General features: G+C 35.9%; 1 protein-coding gene across 2 annotated transcripts in view; it reads right to left on the reverse strand.

The window, feature by feature from the left end:
• AKAP6 (A-kinase anchoring protein 6) overlaps window positions 1-18,399 on the reverse strand; it is a gene marked incomplete at its 5' end in the record, with an annotated part of 220,913 nt that overhangs the window by 11,141 nt on the left and 191,373 nt on the right. For both annotated transcript variants that reach the window (XM_080346163.1, XM_080346162.1), the window contains one exon: window positions 12,879-13,094. In XM_080346163.1, the coding sequence (XP_080202289.1) occupies window positions 12,879-13,094 (216 nt within the window). The remainder of the gene's footprint in view (window positions 1-12,878; window positions 13,095-18,399) is intronic.

The following is an 18,399-nucleotide window of genomic DNA, read 5'->3' on the forward strand; positions in this document are numbered from 1 at the left end:
AATTTCTAAACAAAAATTCTTCCTGTATACTGGAAAGGGAGACTTTATCTATTATTTATGAATGAGAGGACTGCATGAAGAATATCTGGCTCTATCATCAGTTTCTCCTCCTCATGAAGCAGTTGAGAGACTTCCAAATTTAGCCTAATTCATGTTGTCAGAGAGAATAGACTCTTTTTTCCCTCTATTTAAATTTTCAACAGAATTTCCTTGTAATCTCAGTACAGGCACTTCCTGAAGTCATTGATTCACCATCTGTAAATTTGGGATATTGACTAGAGGAGGGTCAATAAGCAAGTATTGTGAAGTCAAAGGCTAGAAGAATACTGCTTGCACAGTCTGTCTACCTATGGATTTGCAAGTGTTAAGTTAAGCTCCACAGTTGTCAATAAGTGGCAGAGACTTCTCCTGGTGATGAATCAAAATTACAATGGTAAGCACCTTAAGGCTACAACAATGCCACTGCTCCTTGCCATTACAGAACCTCTATAAGCAAGAAGAGTTGCTCTTCAAATGTTGCAAAACAGAAACACTGGCCTTATCTCTGAGTATACGAGGTCCTTAGGCAGAGCTCTTTCACTAAGATCATCTCATCCTTGAACTTCCAGTTTTTTTCCTGTCTCCAAGTAAGTTATGATGTTTATAGTTTTCTCTGAATGTAATACATGTCAACACAGCCCTGGAGCTGGCTGGAAAGAAAAGGATCGGGATTTTCAGTCTAATCTAGTTAGTTGGATAGATCTTGTGCAATGTCTCAAGTACCAGTGTTATGTTCACATTTTGGTTTGGTCACTTGAGAAATGATTTAATATAAGCATACTTAGTAGAAATTCACTTAGAAGAAGACAGAGTCATGGACTATATCTTGTTATGGTAAGAAGTTTATATTTGCCTGCCTTAGTTTGGCTGAGTACAAAATTACAATGATGCGTACCTCATTATTACAAAACCACTATTACCATTGTTCAAATTTATTCTATTACAGGAGAGTTTATTTAAAATGTTACACAGTTTAAACTTGGGCTCAAATTGGAACATAAACCGAAAATTTAGGTCTATCCACAATGGCTATTTTCAGTGCCGGTGAGGCATAAAAACCTATTGAGTACTAAGAGTTTATGAAGTGGTGTAATAACTGAGGGGCACAGGGCTATAGTATTAACATTACTAGTATAAGTGTTGTTAGTATACAACTTTGAAGTATAGAGCTCAAAGTCTTTCACGCAGCAGCTCAGGTTTGTACTGAAACAATGTCTGACATGCACTTTTTGTGTAACACTTAGAGATTTTGGAACAGTTTAAGGTATTCGGTTTCACACTGAAGCGATATTCTTCCCCCCTTTCAAAGATAAAAAAGGATTTTTAAAACAAAGTCTTTCTACATTGTTCAATAAACCTGCTGGATGAGCTGTGACTCCATAAAGTTTAGGAACTCATTTATTATGTTGGTAGATCAGACACTGCATTTATTCACACAGTGCATCTCTAAAACTTAGCTTTCATTAGAGCTGTGGGGAAGCCCAGTTTTTCTCTCTTCACTCGAGAAGGTGAAGCTCAAGAAGATAATTAACCATGAAACAATGAGGAGGCTTGCTGGGTAAGCACTAGTGTGAAAACAGTTACTCCTCACAAAAGAGGGGAAATTAGCTGGCTGGATAAAAAAGGAAGTGTCAGACTGGAAGACTGAAGGGACTGCCAGCATAAGTAGATATCTCTATGCATCATTAATGCAATTTTTTTAACACTTAAACTTCACTGCGTTCTAAATTTAAATGCATTTAAATGCAATGTGTTAGGGGAGATTAATATGCCATTTTAAAATAATTTCTCTTAAACTTTCCATTTTCATGTTTCACCAGTTTTAGTCACCCTTCCCACGTATGAAAAAATCACTGCCTCTTAGTATTGTATTCTTGTTTACAAAGCCAATGTAAACAGAGCGTTCTAAAAAGATTCAGTTTGCGCATTGTATTTCACAAGCCCATTATTTTACATTAATGCAGATATTTTTATGAACAGAAAGTTTGTTTTGATTTTACTGTTTCACAGAGTAAAGATTTATGATGTGTGTTTCCTTTCAAAACTTCCTTCTACTTGAACAGTGTTCCCTGAAGCAGCCACATTTTTGGCAGAAATTCAGTTATATGCTATGCCAAAAGAAATAGAATAAACAAACACTGTTTAATGCAGCTGGCTAGGTAATTTACATATTACTGCACACCAAACGTGAAGACCTGAATATGGATTAGAGCTACAATGATGACACAAATGTCTTATATGTAGGGAAAAATGAAATTCATATCATCACTGCTAACAATTCACATTTTATTATTTAGTGTATGTTATAGTACCTCTGACACATAAATGCATGTGCATATTTAAACATTAAGTAGAAGTATGTACTGTATTTTCTGTATATTTTACAGAAAAATGTGATAGAAATATCTCAAAAAACTGTTAAGTGGGTACATTTTTCAAAGTTTTCTTCTGGTGAGAGCAGACTACCTAAATGGTCACCGAACCAAAACAACAACAAACAAACAAACAAAAATCCACAACAAAAACCCACACACAAACAAAAAAAACCAAACAGAACACCAAAAAAACCCACAAATTCAGTGAAAACCCTCTAGACATTCTTTAAAACTTCTTTGCTATATGTAAAAATATAGTATATAGTATAGTATAGGCATTCAAATCTGCAAGCTCATATGCTTTCAAAAAACGTCTGCCATTTTGGGTGAGATCAACAGTGAGATTCAACTGACTCCATCTCCTGCAGTGGCCAGTAGTGAAAGTTTATGGAAAACTTAAAAACCTCTCAAACACATAGGATACTATAACAGCTGAGAAGTCACCCTGTGGGGACTTTCAGATTTGGAATTCAATAAGTATTTGTTGATGCCTCCTCCATGTTTTTGTCTTTATTATCTACTGAACTAATTTGTATTTTTGCTACCCACAACATCCTGTAGGAACAAGTGCCATTTTTATCATGCACTGCATGAAAATAAAAATAATTTTAAATCTCCTGCCTGATAATTTCATTGGATACCTTGTACTTTGTGTGTTAAGAAAAAGAGTGAATAATTGTACCTTATTTATTTTCACGCATTTTAAAAATAGTTTTTGATTGTATTCCTGTCTGCTTACAGCTGATGCAGCTCCTAGAACATCCTATAATATTGAACAATGAAACTCTGATTATGCATATACTTACTGAAGATCTTGCAAATGCATTTCCATAACGACTGCAGGATTGGGGCCCTACCATCCAATATTGAAGACCCTTGTAAGATGGTGTCACTGGAAATTAAACAGATGTCGAATGCTCTCTATTAACCCTCTCCCTCTCCAGAAGGGAAAGGAGAAAAGGGAGAGAGACTTATGGGTTGGAAAATTAAAAACAGCTTTAATAAAACAATTACAATGAAAAAACCATGTAAAAATATTAATATTATTACTGCTTCTACTGCTACTAGAAATAATGAAATATATACAAAAGCAATATAGAGCTCCCCAAAAAAGGATCATGGAATTTCATGCTGTGGTGGCGAGCAGGGATGCTGCTGGAGGGAACGTGCCAAGAAGTCCCGGACTGGGCTCTGCAGCAGATGGGAACCAGATTCAGGAATGCTCAGATTTGCATTGGAAGCAAAAGAATGGGCAGAGTCCCTCATGGACACCAGCCATAGAAGAAAAGAGACCTGATCCCCATGATCCCTCAGCTTTAAAATGAATATGACATGTATGGAATGGAATACTTTGTTGGTCAATTTGGGGTCACCTGTTCTGTATCCTCCTTCCCACACAAGTGACCCTTTTATGCCATTTCACTTGTGGAACACAAGATATTTAGAAGTGACTAAGGATAAGTATAAACTTGGGCCTTTATGCAGATTATTCCTACAGTTACCTTAGTAACAACTGTAAACATCAAGCGTTATCAATTCTAGAAGCAGACACTGGCTGAAATAACGTAGTCAACTTTAAAAAGTGCACTTACTTGAAGAAACTTAAGTGAAAGGAAATTTTACTGAAAGGAGAAACGGTTCTGTATTAGTATTAGACAAAACCAGGACAAATGGAAATAACTGCTGTGCAACATGCTAGAAAATAAGGTTTCTTTCAGTCTTTCTAAAACCTATTTTGTCTGAGAACTCTTGAAACAAAATATTAGAAAATTAGCTTCAACTAAACTTACTTGCAGAGCTGGGGTCATTAGAGATGCAGTGCAACAAGTCATTAAATTAATTAAAAAATCACAAGTTTGTGACTTTTGTATTTCCCTTAACTCTGATTTTTTAAACAGTGCTGGCCCGAGCCATGATCTCATGTGGCACTTAAGTGTCTAAATAGCAAGTAAGTTCTTTTGAAATAAGACCTCTGTCCTTGAAAATAAAACCCTATCTTTTTATCTTACTTTTGTAATTAGGGTTTTTTTGTTTTTTTTTTTAATTTAAATGATGTTTGATGGTTCTTTCAGCATCTGCATGCATTGAAAACATCAGATTTCCAATTTCTGAATATTACATATTTTCTTACTAAAACTGATTATTCCTGAGAACTCATTTGAAGATTTTATGCATCTTACAGTTCTAATGAACATTTCAGCAGTAAGGAATGTCTTTTTATCAAAGTTGTGCAAAGTACTTTACCCACAATGTTTTGACCATTATTTAATTTGTAGTATGGAAAAGAGATGAATAGGTTGACAGATGGTTGGTAGAATACATGCTACCATGCTCTAAAGACCTAAATCTGTTACTGTGATGTCAATTTTTCCCATTATAAAATTATAAAGCTCATATTTCTAGATTTTATAGGATTGTTTTCTGCTGTCTGAAAACATGAATTTTTCTAATTACTTGTTAAGTATTTATTTCAAAAATCACAGCAAATTGGTTTACTATTATTGTAGCTATCTATAATTGCAAAGAAATTTAAATTGTTAGATACCCCACCGATGAGGATCAAATCCTATTACCTATGAGAGCTATGACAGTGTTTTCATGAAACTTACTACCATGGGACTGTGGATGAACAAGCCAAAAGAAATTTTCTAGTAGGTTTCACTATAAGGCAAGCTAAAAACTTACACGTAACCAACACCATCAGCATCAGCAGGAAACGCTGTATGTCCAGAAATTTCCGTGCATCTAAGAGGACTAAAAGATCAAGAATGCTGAACTACTCTTTCTGCTCTAGGTGGCTCACATTATGGAGCAAAGATAAACTGCACTGGAAGAGGCTCCTCAGGAAAGTCTATTCCTAGCATTGTCCATATGGAAACTGTGCTACATGTGAAGACTTTCTATCCAATGCTCCCTTTTTATTAACAGAAAAGAACAAAGGCCATGCAAGCAATCCAGTAGAACTGGTGAGTATGTTTGCTCTCAACCTTAACAATTCAGCCTACTCCCAAATCCTCTTGGATACCAGAGAAAGTTAGGAGTATGTACCTCTATTTTCTGTCCTTTCCAAAGGGAGAGCTCAGGTTTACTAAGGTTTAACAGAGATTGTGAAATAGTGAAATCTCTGGAGTCTGGGTTAACCATTAGCCTCTTCTTGCCTAGTTCAACTGACAACTAAAGAGTCCGTCACGTGATTAAAATTAGAGTAACAGCTCAAAGTCTGACTTGGTGGCAGTGAGCTCAGATGACTACCTCTGAGGGTTTTCTCTCTCAGAAGACTGGAATTTGTCCCCATTTGGCTGAGGTTATGAGTTTGAATACACACCTTGGGCTTCCTATCATTTTACAAAGCATGGCAAAATATTACAACATCTGCCAAAGCAAGAGAAACGGTTGAATAATTTATCAGATTGCAACATTCCATGGAGTATTTAATCTGTGGATTGTTACCCTATGCTGTTAGTTAGTTGTGACAGAAAGTTTTGCAGTCTCTGAGGATGAAGAAGAGTCATATGCAGAAACGTCTTCTTTTTTCTTTCTATTTACTCTAAAAGCTTACCACTGCAAGTGACCATTCAGGAGGTTTTCTCAAGAATATGAGAGACCATATACCTGAATTTTTATTTATATTTGACTAAACTCCATTGGCTCTGCATTTTTTTTTACCAAAATTTGTTCAATAAGAAGGATTTTACCAGCTTCGGTTTTGCCAGATCATCCAGACTCTGCATACTGCTGTGACGGCTGCTATCATAACTATGGTTCGTCCCCAATAAAATTATGAGAAACAGAGAATTTCTTGCAAGAATGTGGGCATATCACCTACCTTCAATTAAAGCCCAAGGAAAATCTAGACTGATGTTCACCATTTATGTAACTTCATTTTAGGTCATAGAGATAATTATTCCATCACAAATCAGGCATGCAATGCAACCCAGAAGCTCAAAAACATGCACCTCACGTATAAGGATGGTGCATCACACTGTAGACTCTACAATCAAATATCCATTCACTTAAAAAACATATTTTAAGGAAGCACCAAAGTGAGCAGTCTTCAGTGTTGAAATACAAGTAAAACAAGATGACTGTCAGAAACAAATACAAGCAATCAAGATTGTACTGTCATACACTATATGAAGAAGGCCAATATCGAAACAACAATAACTTGTGATAGATACTGAAAAAAAACAAGTTGTAAAGGTTCAAACATAAGTAATTTAATAATTACTTTGTGAGGCCTAAATCATGTAATAGGTGTTCAGCACTTTACAACATGTAGTGTATCCTCCTCAGCCAATGAAGTTAATCATCAGTCAGTTCTTTGCACTAGTACCAGGCACTTCCGATGAACTTTTAAATTTTATGTAAAATTTTTAGCTAGATCTCACCTCACAAAATAATGGCTTGTGATAAAATAAGAATCTTTTAGAAACCAAGTTTTTGTTTAGTAAAGCTATCTAACAAATAGCTGAACAGTGACAAACTATTTTTTTATGATTTTGTGTGTGTGTTTTTTGCCTTGTTTTGTTATTTAAGCTTAGAACAAATGGTATTCCATATCTTGAAAAAATATTGCACCAGTGAAATAAACACAGAGAGGTGAAGGGGAGACACCATGCCTAGCATTATTAAAAACTTTTCTTCTCCAGAGAGCATCTCAGAAACAGATAAATAGAAAAAAAAAAAAATAAAGATATCAGATCAGAAGCAATATAGTACTTTTAAACAATTTGTTTTTCAAAGTGCATTATAAAGAATGAAATGAAGAGGAAGGTGGAAGAAAGTCCTAAACAGAGCTTTAAAAAGGCTCTTTACATCCTAAGAAACAAGCTCGTGGAAAAGACAGAGGTGGCCCCTTTTTTTTTTTAAAGTGAGCTGTCTCACCGTTGCAGATTTTCCCAAGTCCTTACAACTCTAATTAAAATGTGGTAATTGGTTATGTTACCTCAATTACCATGATGCATGGACATTGATGCAAAGCGACACCAATTGAATCCCTTGGGTGTTATACCCCAAGGCCATCCCATTTATTGTGGCCTTATTATTTTCAATTATGTGGCTGGATGTACAGCATACTTTCAAGCCAATAGAGATGGGGGCTTTACTGGTCATAAAGTGTAGTGTACACACAGGATGACTCAGGAGAAGAAGAGAAATAAGAATTTTTTTTTTTCATGAAGCATAGTAGTGAACGTAGTGATCAGATTTCAGACATTTTCAGGGCAACGTGAGAATTATAGCACCTTAACTCAAATCTCCTTAACTCAAAAATCTCCATTTTAGAAGCATGATTAATATTGTCTCTCCAATAATTAGCCCTGTCTGTTGCATAAGAAAAGAGATTGTATGCTCCATAAAAAAAGATAAGTTTCTTATTCAATGAATGAACAGTCTGGATACAAAGTAGTTTCTCCAGCTACCAAAAAGGCAAGAATATTGAATTGAGACTTAAGAAGTGAAATCCATTAGAAACTGCAGTTCTGCCTCTCTCCCAGCCACAACATTACAACAGTCTCATATACTCCAATTGGTAAAACAGTCCCAGAAAAGTGAATTTCCATGGTCACCTCATTGTAGCTTTCTATGCAGAGACATATCTGGACTGGACAGGACATCCCCAAACTGTGAACATCTGTAGCAGCTGGAATCATCCACTGAGGTTCAACACATAATTTACATTAGGTGTATCACTGGCTGAGCAAAAGATCAAAACCAATTGCATAAAACAACTTACGTATTCCCACTTTGACTTAACTGTTGCAAACTTGTGGGCATGACCATGACTGAGTCTGTCTCAAATATTTTTTTTAACTATTCCATCTTTCAAGTAGACTAGACTCTCTAAAGCAAAACGCACAGTGAGTTAAAGCTTCTCCAGCTGTTGAGCAGGAATTTTAGATAGCAATTTTGGGTTTAGCTGACTAAAGATTGTTGCTATTGCTGTTGCAATTGCTAGACACACTCCTTTACTTTCAAGATGATTGCTAGCAGGGTCTTGTTAGGCAAACTATAAGGCATCTATGTAATTTTGAAGCTAAAATTTAGGTGACATATAACATTATATCAGCAAACTGTAGAATGATATATCTGGGGAAAAAAATTTACCAAAAAAACCAAAACCAAACAAAAACCACAAATAAAAAACAAAAAACCAAAACCAAAACAAACAAAACAACAGATGGGGAAATAAAAACCTCTTTTGCTAAAACAGATTAGGACTGCTTCCAGTAAGAGACAAGTTGTCCTACTATTTTTTAAATGTAATCTTTGTGGGTTGTATGCATTCATGTATTTCATTGTATGAATACTTCATTCATTATAGCTTGATTAACCTACTGAATCTATCCATATTTCATCCTTCTGGAGTGATTCTTACTGATAATCTCACATTGTAGACATAACTTTTGGTTTATGAGAAGGACGTCTCTTGTACTACATGTTAATATCTTCTTATTATCTATAAATTTATGGTGCCTGCTATTGCAAAATTTGAGCAAAATTAAACATTGCTGGAAACAAGCAATTCAAACAAAACCTAAAAGCCTTTTGTGGTTGGTTAATTCCAGCATACCTTTGGAATGCTATAAATGGCCCAGATAAGTGACTGAATGTAAAAAAGGGCAGAAACGGGACAAAGGAAGATCCCAGCACACAAATTAGGAAGACTCTTTTCACTTATATGAGGCAACATAATTATTTGGGCTATCTTATTTACTGTCAGCAAGTCAGATACCATGAATGAGTCAGATGCCATCAGGATATTTGTTTTCATAAATTACAGTATTTTGTGGGTAACCACAAATAAAGACTTGTTACCAAGGGATACTGTTTTGTGCCAAGACTGGCACACCATCAAATACAGGGAGATAGAGAAGCTGAAGAAACAGTTCTGGTACCTAACCAAGAAATGACTACACAGGAACTAAGTGAAAAGGAAGGTTAGAACATGCCAGCTCAGTCCAGGGAAGACAAAGAAACCTGAATCCTGCAGTGTCTGGGGCATCTTTAAATGTTGAGAATACAAATAGTTTCATCAACATAAGAAACCTGTAAATACTGACGTACTTCGAAGAATCATATTATTATAAATAAACCTAGGATGAGAGGTCCCAAAACAAAACACTCCCCAGTGAAAATTTGATGAGGATCATGATAGCTCTAAAATGGTTGCCACTTCTCAGCAGAAGGAATGATAACACCCTCTGCCCAGTGAAAGTCAACTCAGCCCAGTAAATAACTCCAGATTAGCCCAGGCAAAGTGGGAACAAAGCAGCATGTGCCTTGTGCAGTCCCAAGCATCCAGCTATCAAGCAAAGTGCCATACTCAGACGCTCATCGTGCCTCAACTCCTGATCGACTGCAATTCCCAACAGAAACACAACTTACTTTGCTCCTGCTGCAACAGCAGTACCAAGCTCTAATTAACTCATAACAATTTATTTAGAGTGACTGCAGGTATTATAAAAAGAGCAAACTGCTTCCATATGGCAGCTGCCCGCATGCAAAAGGAGAGAATATGCTTTCGCTACAGTAACTTGGACCTTCATTCACCTCTCCTTGAGCTCTCTCACAAATACAACTTGTTTCTGTTCCAAATTAAATAGAAGTTATATTTACTACAACAAAATGATAAGTTTTGAAGACAAAAAAGGCAGTTCATCATCTTTCTGGTACTTTACCTTTTAGAGAAACACAGAAGAAACCCATTCCAGTCTCTCTTGTGCAGTTATAGACCCAACAGAGAAGCAGCCTATAGCAACTAAAGTTTGGGATTCTGAGAACTGTTTTTCAATTTAGCTGTTGTCTAATCCTGCATACATCTGTTTTTGAAGCTCCAAAATTCAACTGTTTTTCCTACTGCTTGTCATCTCATTAAACATTTTGTGTAGCACTATCCAACAGTCAACTAGAGCTTTTTATATATTAGTAATACGACTAAAAATATTACCGAGATAGAACTATAAGAAAAATATAACCATTTCTCAAGAGAATTAAAAAGCTTTACTATAATATTTTCTTCCTTAGTTTATCAATCTGTTCTATTCCTCAGTCTCATGTTTATCTTCTAACACATTCACCTGTCCAGCCTATTTCACTGCTGACATCTGTTCTCATTTCTTGCTCTCCTAGATTCAACACCATCAAAACTCAAGAATGTTGTCTCTTTGCCAGTGTTAAGATGGCATTATCTTCTTTTATTTCTTCACTTTCCTCTCATTTAAATGTGAATGTATTGTTTACTACTCTTACCTCCATTTTCTATTCAGCTTCATTTTGGATCATCACTAATTCTTTCCTTACTTTAATTGCACTGAAATTTTTCTGATGTTTTCTTATGAACTCTATTTTACCAAGTTCTGTTTTACTTTTGACTCCACTTGATCAGGTTCTCAATAAACTATTTTTTTTTATTTTTCTGCTCTCTAGATTAGTTTTCTACTTTGACTTTCTTTTTGGGCTAACTGTTCTTCCTTAATCTTCTGCTTTTTACTAGACTCAAACAAGCCTTTTTCATTATTTGATTCCCTTTTCCCTTTTTAGATTACAATATATATTCAGATAGCTGCAGTTCCCATCTCTGGACTGAGGGCTCAAGTAAGCTCCTTTGCATCTAACCCCACCCTTCTGCCTGTCTTCTGAATAACTCATTCTTAATGTCCATTAACATAAACTAAGTACGGACAAAATGGAATTCTTGCCCTGTCCTCTCCAGATCTCCTCTTTTCCTCATGCTCTGCCAGTGTGACTGTTTTCCCTCTGGTAATGTGCACCAACTGTGACATCCACAGCTCTCACTAGCTCTATGGAAGGAATCTTAGCATCATCAATATTTGGCCTTTTTCTGCTGGTCATATAGTGAAAACTCTTAGCTGATCTCCTTGGTGGTTTCCAGTAGCATTCCTCTTCAGTAGATACTTCCCTCTTTACGCATAGATGTATAAGGAAAGGCTGAAATATATTATTTCCTTTTCTCTATACCCTTGTACAATCACATGTAGCTTAATAATTTTTACACTTCTTCCAAACAGATCAAATTTTTGAAAGCTTAACCAACTCTCCTCAATTATCTGCACTTCTTACTAAGTTGTCAGTTGACTATTCCTGTGCTTATAAAACCAACATTGACACTTCATCTGCTTTTCAGTGATGTTTTCCTTCCGTGGTGCCTCGTACAGAGACATGCCCCTTTTGACTTGTCCTGAAAGTCTATTCAAATCTTGTTGCTTCCTCAAGTCCCATTTCTATCTCAATACCTAAAGTAGAGGCCAATAAACCAAATAGACAGTGGAGCACTTCTACTTTATAAAATGTAATAAAGGTATGGAGGCAACAGATTATTATTACCTTCAACAGTTCACTCATCCAATGCATCCTCCTCACTAACCTAACATTTCTTGACCAGTTCAGACTAATACTTTTTTCACTCAGGAGCTGCTAGTGTTCTGAACAATGTATTGTATATCATCATGCTACATTACCATAACTGAGCAAGAGAATTACTGCTTCTGCTATTTTTGTAAAGGAACTTTAACAAAAAGAAGTCAAAAGTGGTATTTCACTTAGTCAGATAATTGTTAGGAAGCATGTAAGTGTCAAGTACTTTTTCCTGTTATTTGTATGATATAAACCTAAAAAACTACGTTAGCTAAATATATGTCACTTGTTCTCAAATACCATCAAGGCTCTTCAGTACACGCACTACACAGGGTTATCACTGCTGTCAATGTTGCTGCAGTATTCAGACTTCAGCATTATGAGAGTAGCACAAAACATGCTGAGCCAATTCATCCGTTACAGTCAATGGTGTTACAGTAGGGATTATTTTGTTCCCCCTATGGTTTATTGTTTAAATGTAGATACTGCTTTATAATATAGTTTTATGCCATAGAAAACCTGTCTAATTTATGCCACTTAATGGATGGTTTAAGCAGAGTGTTATTTTGCCTCTCAGGAATAATTTCCCTGAGATAAAAGCAAATTAATGCATTTTACTTATATTCAAATAACACAGAATTGTATCTTAATCACATACCCATGGCATTCTATATGAAATACACGTCTACTGCTGGGATGCTAATTAAAACCAGTCTTACTTACTCCAAAATTATTTTTCTGAAAAATATTTACAATCAGTGAAGTATGTCTCTGGGCCCAGTTCTGCTAGGTACTGAGCAATTTGGCAACAGGAGAAGATTGTTTTCATTACTTGATGGGATTAGATGCCATGAGACTAAATATCCACCAAACAGAACATGTATATTGTGAGTTTATCTTATTAATCAGTTTTGTCCATAGAATATGATGCTTTGTGAAAAACTAAAGCTTCACTTCTTGGCAGTAAAGACTAGAAACGACATCTTCAGTCAGAACACTCTGAGATGAATGTGTTTGTCTTGCACTGAAAAAGTATCTCTTATGAAGAATGAAGCCACATGAAATCTTTTTGAAGCAAGCATCACTCACCGAATCTTTTTCTAATCTCTTCTGTAGCCGTGTTTGCCACTGGACAGCTTGCATGACAATGGCTTCCCACCTTCTCTCAAGGTTTACGATTATCAGCTGCATGGACTGGTGATCTGCATTCAGGTTGCAGGTCTCCTGGTCATCTAGGAGGTGCTGGCATAATCGCAGTACAGAGGCTACCCCCCGACGTCTCTGTTTGATCTCACAGCAGAGAGACTGCAGGACAGACAAACAACAGATGTCAGTGTGGAATGTAAATTAAAGCATTAACTATTATCTGATATTTAATGGTGCCCAATTCCTGTCTCAAAACAGTTTTTTCAGCTCTTCAGTAAATTCTCATACTTACTATCAAAGATTAATGTTTTATTTTCAGATAAACACAGTCTTAATAACACAGAAGGAATAAAACTACTTTCAGTCTTCTTCAAACAAATGCCATACATAGCTAACTGTCTCAATAATGCTGAAAGGTTTATGGTGTAGACCGGTTTATTCTTCTTCTTTTTTTTTTTTTCATTCAACTGGGACACATCTGAAACAAGTTACCATGACAGTAATCAGCTTCAGAAATTCTTCAGGACAAAATGGGGGAAAAAAATTAGTCATGCAGTGAGAATATACATATTTTTAGAAAAAACAATAGAAATTATGGGTCATATGTACCCTGTCAGAGGAGAAACCTTGAGGAAGGATAAAACTCAGTATAAAATTACTTGCAGATGTTTTTTGTTATCATAAAATATTTCCAGAGTAGTTCCATATTCAAGTAAATGTAGGAATAAAGTGATAACTGTATCCTTCTCTAAGAAGAGTAATTCACCGCATTTATTTCATCATACTGATTCCAGTGCTACCAAGAAGGCAGTCTGACATGAACTGCATGATGGGAGCAATTGGTAAGCCCTAATGTTGCTGAATATCGATGGGAGCCAGGATATGTTAGTTCTATGCCAGAAACCCAAGAAAGTATACAGAGAATCTCACTGAACAGCAGTATAAATTATAGGATGCATTCATCCTATGTGCCAAAGCTAAAGAGAGGTCTACCACCCAGAAGCAGTAAATGACATGTGGTTCTTTCAAGCATGGTTATATCCACAATCATGCTCTACCATCATTCAACATCAAATCACGATTTTATTAACTCATCATGTGTTTTAATAATAATACCTATGAAGCTGGGGTGCAGAAGGTAGAAATGCATCTGAAGACAACTGCTTCACCCCAGCTTCTGAGACACTACAATTTTATAGCATTGCATCATTTAAGTGTTGAACTATTGTCAATAGGCCTGTGCTACTCCTGAATTTAACACGACTGTGTTCCACACGTGGGAGCTTTCCAGATAATTTAAATTGTAACTTGCCAACATCTGTTTCCCTCTGTGGGATGCCACAGATGAAAGTGCATGACCCCATGAGAAAATCTGAACTATCATCTTTTTTGAAGACAGGGTATTTGCCTTTAAGTTTCCAGTTAAATGTAATAATCAATCAACAACAACGAAAAAATACTGTATCTCTCAAAGCTGTTCACAAGCATTAACTGACAAAAAATCAGGACCTGCTCTCCTGAATTTTATTAGCAAAACAACAACATTCTACAGAAAGTGAATTCAAGTTCCAGATTTTCATATAACTTTTTATTTTAAAATTGGAATTTATACTCAGAAATGTTGTACCTCAAAGGAATATTTTGCTGCTGGAAGTCTGTGCTTGATCAATAACACTAAGCTGAAAGTCTGAAGCAAAACATTGGTATACATATCTAAAAAAATATATCTTTTCTTTGCCTACGGATAGCGTGCAAGCTTTTTTTTTTATTCAAAGCCTTCAAGAGAAATGATGATTAAACCCACAAACATAGCTGAATTACTAATCTACTTTCTCTGGCACAATTGGGCCATTCTAACAGTTAACAGATTGCTTATTAATCAACAAGGGTAAACAAGACAAAGCAATCTCATTTAAAGTGGAAGTTTTAATGCCTAAAAGTATTTGTGTTCAAAATGTTAATCCCGATAAGGCTTCATTAGAAGACGTCTTAAAATGATTAAGTACATTTCATTGTAAAGTACACTGAGTAGTATATCAGCAGGTGGACATTTCATACAGATGTTCCACTTATTGATATAATGCATTCTATAGCTATTTAAATTACCCTAACTCTGTAATAGCTAGAATTCTATTACTTCTATAATGAGAGAACCCTGTACCTTTAATATTTCTGAATTTTAAATAAGGTGAATGACAAATTCCCAAACCACTATTTATGGCAAAATATGACCAGGAATTTTATTATTCAATTTATACCAGAGCTGCATTTTCACTTACATTTCCTGAACTTGCCCTTATTTATTTTCCTAGAGTTCATTACTAGTTTCCTACACAGTTCTTGATGTAACCACCATGTCTGGCACACTTTCTTTCTGATGCTGTTCCTTAGCCTAATGTCACATCAGAAAAAAATACAAACCAAACCAAGCCAAACAATCTACCTAAAGACAAAGTCATGTTTTTGTTTTGTTTTTTTTTTATATTGTATAACATTTAACAATTCATTTTTAAGGAAGTGATGGTAAGTTACATATCCATGGCAGTCAAATCTATCTATTAATAGATCTGCATTAACTTAACAGAAAACAATACAGCTCAGAATCTGGCCCCATAACATTAACTTACCTTGATCTATCTGATTGTGTCATCCCTTATAAATATTTTTCATTTTTGAAACAATAACATATAATATTATGAGATATGGAATATTTCATTCATAAGTCATTATATGGGAGTTTAAGTGAGGCCTTTACATTGTGTTACCTGAAAGCAGAGCTACAGGATCCAAGTGATTTCTAATTTACATCAGTTTTACACCAGCATAATAATAGTAGCTTTACTGAAGCTATTTCTGATTTACATGGCTGTGACAGTACAATTAGGCCTATGGCACTTTTGTTTCAATTTTATTACATGATATTATGGTTAATATTAAACAGAAGAAGAACAAAGTGCTTGTATCTAATATGCTGAAAGAGTTGGCTATAGCAACAGTACTTTAAAAGCCAGAGAACTTAATCATGTAAAGACATCTTTAAACCCTATATAACAGTACTAGCAATAATGAATCTAAACTGTATTAGGATCTGGTATACAGTGTCCTAAAGGGACACAATAATTGCCTGTATCCTATGACATGATGTCTCAGAGCGTTTTATATCCATCCACGTTCTACTATTGTTAAAATGCTGTGCTTCTATAAAAACCTGTCAATATGGCTATTGTACATGCAAAGTATGCTTCCAGGACTATGGTTGCTTTCATTATTTTCAAGGTACAGTCTACGTTGTGAATTAATAGCTATAATTCATGATTAATAAAAAAAAAAAAAAAAAAGGAAAAGAAATATTATTAGGATCTCTACGGAGGCTTGGGGTTGATAGCCTACAGCTGCTACAGCAAGCTACTGGGTACTTTATTGGTCATAAAATGAGGAAACGATCTAACAGTAGGCTGAGGAGCATCACTTAGGCTCACTGAGGCTCCTGTGTGTGCCGAAGATTTGCTGAAGTATAGATTAAGAGACCAGGTACTTTGGATTGTGGCTCCTCATACTATCATGTGTCAGTTGAGCTGTGGTAACTGTAAATACAGTCAAAACCTTTGCAAATGTGGGAGAAACACATTCACTTAATTCATTCGCAGCAAGACTTAAATGAATGTGTTTGGCTCTTTTGCTGCAGGCTAAGAGTATACACAGCAAGTGCAGCTGCCATGTATGAACTTTGTGCCTGAGTCCTTTGCTTTGCAACAGATACCATGATAACATTGAGGTGTTATTCATTTTTATGTTACTACGAGCCATGCTTTCTCATACTGAGGATTCCTGTCTGTGCTGTTAGAATCTTGGAAGATTTTTCTTCCCTCTGCCTACTCCTCTTTTCAGTGCTTTGAAGTTATCATCTGCATAGCTAAAAAGGGCTAGCTGAAACTACTTTCACAGCTTGTTAATACCGTGCCTTAAATCATCTGGAAAAGCCCCTGCTGAGTCAAATGACATCAAACACTGTCTCCAAGCCATGGGCTGATGGCACTGTCTGTGGGGATGGAAGTAGCCATGATCTGAAGAGAAAGTGCTCTGCATAGCTGCGTGACTCCTAAGTGAATGGTATATGACCAGAAACACGTGTGTGGCTTTAGGCAGAGCCAAAGCATATGGAGGCACAGAAAGCTAGGAAGTTGAGGAAATTAGAGACCACTCAAGCCCCAGTCCCCCTCCATCCCTCAGTCTCCGTGCAGTGTATCGGTGCCTGAGCTGTGCTACATCGCCAGCTCTGCACAGCTGAAGGACATGGACGCGAATTTGGCTTTCTCACACAACATGGTAGATGAGTTGGCCACTGAAGCACTGTTACGTCAAAGTTCTTGAGCAGGTGCTTAATATTAACCATCTAAAAGTAACAAGGTTCTTGTGAATTCAGTGGGACTACTTGTGCTTAAAATAGTTTAACATTCAGTTTAAGATTAGTTTAGTTCACTTAAATTCACATAATCCACATACAATCACCATATAAAATGTTGTTGAGGTATGATTTTTGTAGCATCATTTATCACATATTGTTTTGGGAATTCATTTTTCATGGGATCTGAAGTTCTTTCAACTGTTTCCATCTTTCTTACTTTCACTCTACAATTAGGAATACTAAAGGTTCATTTAGAGATACCCAGAGCTTTGAAAATAGTTGGAAGATGACAAATGGTAACTTCGATAGACAGATTTTCTTTATGCTTTCAGGTTCAGAAGAAATGCTGAAGTGTACTGAGAAAAACACTATTTCCAGGTTTATATTGTGTTTGTGTATGGGAAATACTGTGTGCTTTTAAGAAAATAGAAGAAGCATGACTGCAGATAAATCTGGAACTGCCAGATCTAAGAGGAAGATTCTGTCTAACTTTGGTCTATTAAAGGCTCTCTCTTTCTCCTCATTACAGAACGTGGGTATGAGAGAGAGGGAATGGTACCTGTCCAATTGCCTCAGTTGTTGTTTGATGGAAGAAGAAACGAAGATTGAATTGGTGCTATCTGATATAACAATCATGTTCAGAAATTAAGGCAAAATCTGAGAATGGAAGCTACTCTTTTGAGTACAACAATCAAACTACAACTCTTAAAAAAGGTAATTAGCCTTTTTATGTCTGAGTTTTGGCCAGTGCAGCACTTCAGTTTTCAGAAGTGCTAATACAAAACTTCAAAGTATCATGGCTAACAGCATTAATATATCAATAAAAGGAAAACAGGAAACAATCTGCTTGCAAACGTTGGATAAAATGTAGTTTTCAGTGTTTTCTGTGAAATAGCAATGCCTGTTGGAACTTCTCTTGCTGGGGTGATGCATCCCTGCATTTCAAATTCTATTCTTACATGGCACAGGGTGAAAATAAGAATTTCTGTTTCTGAATGGAAAACAAAACCAATAATTTCTCAAAAAATATTAGTAAGAAAGTAATTTCTCAAAAAAAAA

The sequence above is a fragment of the Nesoenas mayeri genome (assembly GCF_963082525.1).
Source record: "Nesoenas mayeri genome assembly, chromosome: 5".
Lineage (NCBI taxonomy): Eukaryota > Metazoa > Chordata > Aves > Columbiformes > Columbidae > Nesoenas > Nesoenas mayeri.